Here is a 10,566-nt window from a genome sequence, read left to right on the forward strand (position 1 = left end):
ATATCAAGGAATATTACACTTTCTCTGGTCATAGGAACAACATGAATTTGTGCATGAGGCAGATGTGGTGTGACTCGAGTTGCGCCATCAGGTGGAAGACGGTGTCCCCTCTCTCTGGTCAGACTCACTGGAGGAAAAGAAGGAGAGAGCAGGGACCGTGAGAGGCGGACCCTATGCTGCTCTCTCCTTCGCTGAGACTAATACAGTGTTCAAAACAAGTGTGAAATCTCAGACTTCTGACTGCAGTGCGTCTCAGACTTCTGTTTTACCTCTAATCTGTTTAACCTAATCTCAGACATCCGACTTCACAACTGGGAACTCAGGGAAAAAAATTACCAAGGAAAATCGCTTTGAACAGTCATCCAACTCAGAATTCCAAGTGGGAAACTCGGGCATTTTCTAGAGCTCCGACTTTCCAAACTGAAGATGACGTCATAATTGTACCTCTTTTTTTCAGAATCCCGAGTTGTCTTGAAAGCACCCTTACAGATGCAGGTACCATCAGTCCAGTCATATAAAAAGCAAATCATTTCTGTTTAGCTGTGCCTCACAAGTGCTACACCGACTGATCTATTTTGTTATCAAAGGCTGAGTTTTAAATATAATATGATCTGAGAATATCAATATTAGCCGGCCAGGCATATAGCCAATATGCTGTGATAATGGTTCCATGTTTCATGAGCTGAAATAAAAGATCCCTGATATTTTCCATATGCACAAAAAGCTTATTTCGCTCAAATTTGTTTACATCCCTTGTTAGTGAGCATTTCTCCTTTGTCAAGATAATCCATCCACTTGACAGGTGTGGCATATCAAGAAGCTGATTAATCAGCATGATGAATACATTTTTAAATGTTTTTTATTTAACCTTTATTTAACTAGGAAAGTCATTTAAAAACAAATTCTTATTTACAATGATGGCCAAACCCAGGTCAATTGTGCGCTGCCCTATGGGACTCCCAATCACAGCCAGTTGTGATAAAGCCTGGATTTGAACCAGAGTGTCTGCAGTGATGCCCCACTAGGGAGCCCATTTTAATTTACTGATTTCCTTATATGAACTGTAACTCAGTAAAATGGTTGAAATTGTTGCGCGTTGCGTTTATATTTCTGTTCAGTATATTAGGGCTACTGCACAAACCCCATTCATACAGAACAGTATTAGGTCAATGTAAAAAAAAAAAAATGTTTACAAAATCTGAGCGGTAGATCTTGGCCTGCTTTTTAACTGCAAAAGTGATCTTGACTCAGAAAAGGTTGAAGACCTAAGCCAAATGAAGCGGACCTCAAATACTTTGTGCAGTCTGTTGAAACACTTATCAATGTACAACTCCAAAGTTTGTAAAGTTTGTTTAGGAGTACACTGTGAAAGGCTATAGGAGCAGGATGGAGCCATGTTTGATCTCCTACATCATCACGTGATTGACCTCCAAATATACCAAAATACTGTAGCGACCTTAACCCAGCACCAGTGGCGTGTATTAATGGATGCCAATAGAAGCCAGGCTTCCCCAAAAATGTACCAAGAAAAACAACAAAAAAACATATACTATAATGTGTCTTTTGTCTTTCTGTGTTTCATAATTTTCCTTCAGTTCGCAAGAGGCTGAATGTATCTCACTGGAGAAAACATCAGAGTGATGAAAACAGTGCCCCTCTGTCTATATGTCTAGCCCATATATCTGATGCTGTCTGGTCAAAAAGAGTAGGATATTGTTGCTGCCTGTAGCATTGAATGTAAGTGAAGCCAGCAAGCATTTGGCCTCAACTGTAAATGGTCCTGGCTCACCAAAAAAAAGTGTCAAGGGAAGCCAGTTTGGATTTAGCTTCACACCAATCACATCAAGCCAAATGTCATTGACAGCAAAAAAATGTAATTGTTGCATCTCGTTGTTTTGTTGTCCTCCAGTGGCTATCTTGCTAGCTAAAATAGGCCCTTCTGTAGATTATCCATGAACGGAGATAGGGATTTGGACTCGTAGTTTTATTAAATTCTCCGTACAGACCAATGATTATAACAGCAATTCTGATCCAACAATAAATTCATACATTGTGCCTCTGGCCTGAGAGGATGGAAGTTTAATATGTACCTAGCTGTAGTAGGCTAATGTTAACTAGCTGGCTAATCGTTGCCTATGAATGGAAGTTATGCTAGCAAGCTAGCATTTTAGCCAGGTAGTCTTGGACAACAAAAACTAAAATCGTGTACTGTATGACAGAGTCATAAAACATTTCGACAACATGAAAGAGAGGAGGACGGCATTGGCGTTTCTTTAAAGTAGGATGAGTCAACATGTTTTTTTTTTACACACACACACACACACACACACACACACACACACACACACACACACACACACACACACACACACACACACACACACACACACACACAGAGAGTTAGAGAAGTCAATACCATGGACAGCCACATCATATTTGGCTTACACTGATTGGACTAAATAGTTTTTTGAATCTTTTAGTTGTCATTGTATTAGACTAAGCAGAGGTGATTTGATGATGTTGAAATGTTGAAGTTGAAATGGTGCTGGAATAGTGGAGGCAGCTCCTATTTTCTTAGCGACTTGTGTTACCTCTCCAGTGTTCTCAATAAATAGTTGTTTAGTAGTCTGAAAATGCCAGAAATATTAACTTGATTGACCATGCTGGCTTGGCTTCCCCAGTGATTTTATTCACGCACCGCTATTGCCCAGCACCTAGCGACCTCGTCAAGAGGTTCGTACATCTTCGTGTAATGGTTAAGGTGTTGTCTTGACAGTCGCTGTACCTGGGTTTGAGTCCTGGTCTGGGCTACCCCTGAAATTGTTACACTGGTGTCAGAAGTGGGATGATGCCTGTGAAGCCATCGTTGATGCGGGTATATGGGAGAGACTTGGTATAGAGAAGCATAGCGACGTTACTCCAACACCTAGCGACCTCTTCAAGCGGTTTGGAATGGCATAACAGTTAAGGTGTTGTCTTGACAGTCGACTGGACTCGTGTTTCAATTCCCGGTCGGGGCTACCCCTCGAAATTGCTTCAATACGTTCGAGTTTAACCTAATTTGACCAGGTCTGATGCTCAGATTGTCACACCCTGATCAGTTTCACCTGTACTCATTATTGTCTCCACCCCCTCCAGGTGTCGCTTGTTTTCCCCAGTGTATTTATCCCTGTGTTTCCTGTCTTTCTGTGCTAGTTCGTCTTGTATGTTTCCAAGTCAACCAGCGGTTTTCCCGTTCTCCTGCTTTTTGCATTCTCCTTTTTCTAGTCCTCCCGGTTTTGACCCTTGCCCGTTTCTGGACTTTGTATCCGCCTGCCTGACCATGAGCCTGTCTGCCATTCTGTACCTTCTGGACTCTGATCTGGTTTTGACCTTTTTGCCTGTCCACGACCATTCTCTTGCCTAACCCTTTGGTTTAATAAACATTGTAAGACTCCAACCACCTGCCTCCTGTGTCTGCGTTTGGGTCTCGCCTTGTGCCTTGATACAGTGCTTTGAATAGGCGAACATTTGGCTATCTACTAGACAGCCTGTTACGATAGCCTGTTACAGTTTGTTGAGATGCGTGCATGCATGCCATTGTCGTGGCAATTCTACACAGGGACACCCAAAGTCAATCTTAAATGAAACATTGTTTATTAACAGCTAACTGGAGAGGTTCCAACAAACTTGATGCACCATAGTGCACGTCTGTCAGGAGCTCTTTCGGGACAGTCCCGTTAGATCTCTTATATACTGCTTACAGACACGTTACATAGGCATGATTTTGCTTATCATTCATAATTAATTCATCATTAACGTTTGGTTTATGTATGTGACAGACCAATACCTCACAAGGCTTCTTCTCTCCAAGCTGAAACCTTGAAACTGAGATATCCTTTTGTTCTCAAAACAATGTTCAGGGCATACTGCCAAATTGCAGACACTGATAATGAGGATTCAGTCACTTGCATGAACACATAAACTGCTTATTAGAAAAGCACAAACATAACATTTTCCATCACACCATCAGAGTGGAAGGTAGGCCTCAAGGCCTGGAGCACATGCAAATAGCACTCGATCATATGGCTCAAATTCAAGGTGTGTATTTTACTACTTGAACTGGAAATATTACGCACTGTGGCTGTAATGAACAGGACAACCAATAGCTGTCTAATTTGTAGTCTATATGTCCATAATCTAGCCTAATCCAAATAAACTAATCCCCAACAGGAGGAAATAAAGAGAGAGGAGGAGGACAGTTTCAATGTTTTTATTTAGAATTCTAACGATTCTGGAGATAGATTCTTTTTTATATATAAGAGCAAGAAACATGACAATCACAGTTTTAACAATCTGGACAATATATTGAAGAGGAGTTTCTTTGGCACCAGTGAAATAAGAGAAGACTACATAGGCTACTTCACTAACACTTTACTTGAAGCTGACAGGTATACAATAATGCATTATTACCTGTTGTACATTATGTATGAACCAGGGGAGGCTGCTAAGGGGAGGACGACCGATTGTAATGGCTGGAACGGAGTGAACGGAAACCATGTGTTTGATGTATTTGATACTAATGCACTTATTCTGCTCGAGCCATTACCAGGAGCCCGTCCTCCCCAATTAAGGTGCCACCACCCTGTGGTATGAACCCTTATAATGTTTTATTATCAACTGTTGCCATGCTATATCTCTCTATGTTTTCTATACATTCACTGAGAGATGATACAGTACTAAGATATTCGAGGGTCATGAATGATGATACCTACAGATTGTACACCAGATAATGTGATATAACCAAAGATTTTTGGTATCCATTACTGGGAGTTACAGATTTGCCTATACAAAACGCTGCTATAGATTCTTCAATTAACCCGGTATTGGCGATACTCTCTTTGTTCTCGATTCTGGAAAGCAGTTATCTTATAAATGTCCATGTCCAGTGGCATGTGGTTGTACAAACAGCAGAGAAACCTCAGAAAGATAGTAAATCCATGTTTTGTATCAATGTGTGTAGAGTTTTGTTTTAACGTGACTCACTGTCTGGCCGCGGCCGCTTCGCATAGAAATTACTAGTTCTGTCAAAGATGCTGGAAAATTCTAGATGTCCGACAGCTAAGATGGCGAGGATCCTCCTTGCGCGGTACAAAACATGGATTTACTATCTGAGTTGTCAGTGTTTTTTTTGAACCACCTGCCACTGGATAGAAACATTTCTAAAATAACTGTTTCCCAGAATGGAGATGGAAGACAGTATCGCCAATACCAGGTTAGTTGAAAAATATATGGCGGTGTTTTCTCTAGGCAAACCTGTACGGACAGTAATGGATACCAAAACTCTTTGGTTAGATCACGTTATCTGTAGCTAGTTTAAGTGTTGTACTGATTGGCTTGAATTGTATATATTAGGTCAAGCAAAGTTAGCATCTTACATACACAAGTATACGTTCAGGTTTAAACTTTAAGCAGAAGCATAAGAAGATAATTATACCTTTTAGCAACTTCATCATCCTCTTTTACATGTGAAACAGAAATCTGCCCCTGACGCACACACACACACACACACACACACACACACACACACACACACACACACACACACACACACACACACACACACACACACACACACACACACACACACACACACACACACACACACACACACACACACACACACAAATGCAAGCACATACATTGCACACAATGACATACAGAAAGACACACAGAAATGAACTGTAATTGTGTGTGTGTGGGTGTGTGTTTTTGAACAGAGGGTCTGAGTTTTTTAGAGGATGATGGACAGAGTGTGGGAGTGGGGAAGTATGTTAGGGAATAGGTATATGTGTATTTATTTTGTGTGTGTGTGTTTTAGGGGACTTTGACAGCTGGGCTCCTATTCCACAAGTCTCTCCTACTTCTCTTACTCCTCTTCCTTCTCCTCCACCTCTTTCTACACTTCCTTCTCTCCTTCCTTCCCCTACTCTTTCTCCCTCTGCACCTTTTCCTCCCTGTCTTCCTCATCGAAGGGCGAGATAGAGTGGAAGGCATCATGCGGTAGCGTGGCAGAGAGAGCGTACTCCTCGCTCCCTCCCTCCGTCATAACCGACAGATCCACATCCGCCTCAGGAACGTGTGATTCTAGGAACGGTTTGGAATCAGAAAAACCGTTGGATTCTGGAATTTCGTCAGATTCTGGAACTTCACTGACAGCCACCTCTTCCATCTCCAAAGCCTCAGCCTTGGACTCCTCCAGCCCTGGAGCCAGTTGGGAGTGCACCTCGGTGAAGAGGACCTCCTCATCAGGGTTGGCCAGCGGGGAGATCTCGATGGAGGCCACGGCAGTAGGCGAAACCCCGGTCTGGGATGAGGCCTCCACCTCTGCTTCAGCTTCAGGTTGGCCCTCAGACTTACGATTCTGTTACAGCAGGACGTAGTCATGTCAGATGAATCCACAACAGTGTGAGTGTTTGTGTGTATGTGTGTGTGTGTGTGTACTGACCTTCTTGATGCTGAACGTGAGAGGGGACACTTTGAAGGAGGAGCTCTTTGGGTGGTTGGGTGTCAGGCTCTTCTTCATCTTCTCTCGTTTCTCCTGTGACACAATCTTGTTCATCTTCTTCTCTATATTCGCTTTGGAGAAGGCCCTCTTCAGACTGTCCACCTGCAATACATTGTACAATACCATGCAGTCAGTACATAGCAGGAAATCTCCTAACCCTTACCCCTAACCTCCGACCCCTGATCTTAAGCTCTGCAATACATCAATAGTCAGCATTGAAAACGCCACATGGCCACAGAACATGACCTTGACCCCTAACCTCTCACCCATAGACTTTGACCCCTAACGCCGGTTTTCTCCATCACTCACCTTCTTTAGACTGGAGCGTTTAAACTTATCCGTGCGGGATTTGTCTGTGTGCTCTCCGGCCAGCTCGTATACGCCATCTCCCACCTCGTCCAGGTCCGCCTCCAGCCCTACGTCCTCGTCCGAGGATAGGTCGATGGTGTGAAGCCCCTCCTCCGTGGAGCGGTTGGCGTCGATGACGGCGGTGGGCTCCTCCCCCTCCTCAGCTTCACGGGGGAAAGGAACAGTATCCTTGACAAACACACTGGTTGGGATTTCATTCTCCTCCTACAGAGAGAGCGAAGGAAGAGGGAGGGAGAAGGAGAAGAGGGAGGAAGGTAGATGAGAAAGAGAATGAGAGGGTGTAAAAAGGAAAGTGTATGAAGAAGTTAGAGAAAGGAACTAATGAACAGTACGTTCATCATTCAAAACAGATGTGGTGTGTTGCTATATTTAATTATCTTTATTAATAGCTAATAGTTTAGGAGTGCGTCACATTTATACTACCGTTCAAAAGTTTGGGGTAACTTAGAAATGTCTCAACGTCAACAGTGAAGAGGCAACTCCGGGATGCTGGCCTTCTAAGCAGAGTTCCTCTGTCCAGTGTCTGTGTTCTTTTGCCCATCTTAATATTTTATTTTTATTGGCCAGTCTGAGATATGTCTTTTTCATTGCAACTCTGCCTAGAAGGCCATCCCGGATCCTGTTGACATTGAGACTAGTGTTTTGCGGGTATTATTTAATGAAGCTGCCAGTTGAGGACTTGTGAGGCGTCTGTTTCTCAAACTAGACACTCTAATGTACTTGTCCTCTTGCTCAGTTGTGCACCGGGGCCTCCCACATCTCTTTCTATTCTGGTTAGACCCAGTTTGCGCTGTTCTGTGAAGGGAGTAGTATACAGTGTTGTACGAGATCTTCAGTTTCTTGGCAATTTCTCGCATTGAATAGCCTTAATTTCTCAGAACAAGAATAGACTGATGAGTTTCAGAAGAACGTTCTTTGTTTCTGGCCATTTTGAGCCATAACAGAACCTTGTGATTTTTTTACACTACTTATTAGTTTCCACCCAACGTCAATATTATCAAGCCTGTAAGACTGAGTAAGTGGTTAAGTGGTATCTTAAAGGGAAAGTTCCGCTTGTTAATTTTTTCCCCCATTCTTTTGGGATTGAGGCCAGGAGATTTTTCATTTCAAAATTGTTGTCATTTAAGCTAGAGCGATTTACAGGAGCAATTAGGGTTAAGTGCCTTGCTGAAGGGCACATCTACAGATTTTTCACCTAGTCAGCTCAGGGATTCGAACCAGCGATCTTTCGGTTATAGATATATATATATATACATGAAAACGTTGAAAACCTTCTGTGGTGGCGTGTGGTGATGGGAAACTACATAGGCCTATTAACTTTGAAAACCTTCTGTGGTGACGTGTGGTGGTGGGAAACTACATAGGCCTATTAACTTTGAAAACCTTCTGTGGTGGCGTGTGGTGGTGGGAAACTGCATAGGCCTATTAACTTTGAAAACCTTCTGTGGTGGCGTGTGGTGGTGGGAAACTGCATAGGCCTATTAACTTTGAAAACCTTCTGTGGTGACGTGTGGTGGTGGGAAACTGCATAGGCCTATTAACTTTGAAAACCTTCTGTGGTGGCGTGTGGTGGTGGGAAACTGCATAGGCCTATTAATTTTGAAAACCTTCTGTGGTGGCGTGTGGTGATGGGAAACTGCATAGGCCTATTAACTTTGAAAACCTTCTGTGGTGGCGTGTGGTGATGGGAAACTGCATAGGCCTATTAACTTTGAAAACCTTCTGTGGTGACGTGTGGTGGTGGGAAACTGCATAGGCCTATTAACTTTGAAAACCTTCTGTGGTGGCGTGTGGTGGTGGGAAACTGCATAGGCCTATTAACTTTGAAAACCTTCTGTGGTGGCGTGTGGTGGTGGGAAACTACATAGGCCTATTAACTTTGAAAACCTTCTGTGGTGGCGTGTGGTGGTGGGAAACTACATAGGCCTATTGAGTTATGGAATCAATGGATTTGTGTAAACGTTATTTCCAAACCATGAACACATACCATCTACATACAGTCACTAATCATTGTTACATTCCTAATGACATTTCACAAAATGGCCGACGCAACACACACACGCACACACACACGGGAAGGATGCACACACAGTGTTGTTGGGCCCAGGCTGGAAACACAGTCCAGCCGTGATGATACGGGTACAGTGGCTGGGGGGGGGGGGGGGGGGTTGTTCTGCTGGAAACTTTGTCACAAAGATATCATGTAGCGCTACATTAAAGAAGGACACACAAGGTTGCTGGGAACAATCATAAAGGCAGAGGAATGTCGAAAAAGAGGGGAAGGAAGCCAAGGCAACACACACACACACATGCACACACACACGCACACAGGGGAGGGAAGCCAAGGTGAGGCAGCACTCAGAGTTTCCACCAAATGCTGGACATGGGCCAAACCCTGAGAGGAGGAGAGAGAAGAAGAGGGAGGGAAGGGAGCGAGGGAAGGGAGGAGAGAGAAAGGAGAGAGGGAAGGGAGGGGAGAGAAGAGAGAGAGGGAGGGAAAGGAGAGAGGAGGAGAGAGAAGAGGAGAGAGGGAGGGAAAGGAGAGAGGAGGAGAGAGGGAGGAGTGAGAAAGGAGAGACAAGGGAGAGAGAAGAGGAGAGACACATGCACACGTACGTACACACACACACCCTGGAGAACATCTGTCTTCCTCAGGCATCACAACCCAAACTCAGATGACAAAGTATTATTCTCTGCACATTTGACCTTAACAACAATTACTCTGGACACACACACGCACACACACACACACACACACGCACACACACACACACACGCACACACGCAAAATGCAGTAGAGAGTTGTGGAGGAAATGCAACGTCTGTTTTTGTGAGATAAAGTTCAGTTCTGACACACTCTGCAGACTGGAAAAGTCTATCTTGTGAAGTGAGTACTGGTCATGGAATTGACTCTTGACTCTCCTCTCTGAAAAGGTATCCAGTACTGTATATATCCCAGTTCTCTTATACCAGAACCATAGGCCTATACAGTGTATAGAAAGTTTACAACTCAGAATGTTCCATAATATCTGTGGGTATACGTTTGTCCTTGCACACACACGCACACACACATACAAACTTGCTTCCCCCTTCACCAAGGAATTTCCTGATGAGATGAACAAAAATGTCCCACTCGGCTCAAAGGAATGCATTCACCTTTAGGCTAGCATTAGCTATGGTACCTTTGGCTTTCTTTAGCTACCCTTAGCTTATTTAGTTACCCTTAGCTTATTTATCTTCATTCAGCTACATTTAGCTGTTACCTTTAGATTCATTTAGCTACCCTTAGCCTTATTTAGCTTCCCTCAGATGCATTTAGCTGCTACCCTTAGCTTCATTTAATTGCTACCCTTAGCTTCACTTAGCTACCCTCATCTTCATTTAGCTACCCTTAGCTTAATTTAGCAACCCTTAGCTTAATTTAGCTACCCTTAGCTTATTTTGCTTCCCTTTGTTTATTTAGCTTCCCTTAGCTACATTTCATTTAGCTGCCTTTAGCTGCTACTCTTAGCCTTACCTTCAGCTGTAACTTTTGTGTTTTAGCTAGCTCCCATAGCTACTGTAAGAGTCTAGGATACTGGAGACACCGGTCAGTGATCTTCAGGTCAGAGCAGTTGGAGCTCTAGGATGATTCCAGAGATTCCGACTTG

At 43.5% G+C, this 10,566-nt stretch overlaps 1 protein-coding gene across 1 annotated transcript in view; it reads right to left on the bottom strand.

Moving 5' to 3' along the window:
• Window positions 1–4,236: 4,236 nt before the first annotated feature.
• Window positions 4,237–10,566, bottom strand: part of LOC120033310 (caveolae-associated protein 2-like) — a 16,454-nt gene continuing 10,124 nt past the window's right edge. The window contains exons 3-5 of the mRNA XM_038979591.1: window positions 6,857–7,120; window positions 6,488–6,649; window positions 4,237–6,403 (exon numbers count right to left, since the gene is read on the bottom strand). Of these exons, the coding sequence (XP_038835519.1) occupies window positions 5,966–6,403; window positions 6,488–6,649; window positions 6,857–7,120 (864 nt within the window). The 3' untranslated portion in view covers window positions 4,237–5,965. The remainder of the gene's footprint in view (window positions 6,404–6,487; window positions 6,650–6,856; window positions 7,121–10,566) is intronic.

The sequence above is a fragment of the Salvelinus namaycush genome, chromosome 40, assembly GCF_016432855.1.
Source record: "Salvelinus namaycush isolate Seneca chromosome 40, SaNama_1.0, whole genome shotgun sequence".
NCBI lineage: Eukaryota > Metazoa > Chordata > Actinopteri > Salmoniformes > Salmonidae > Salvelinus > Salvelinus namaycush.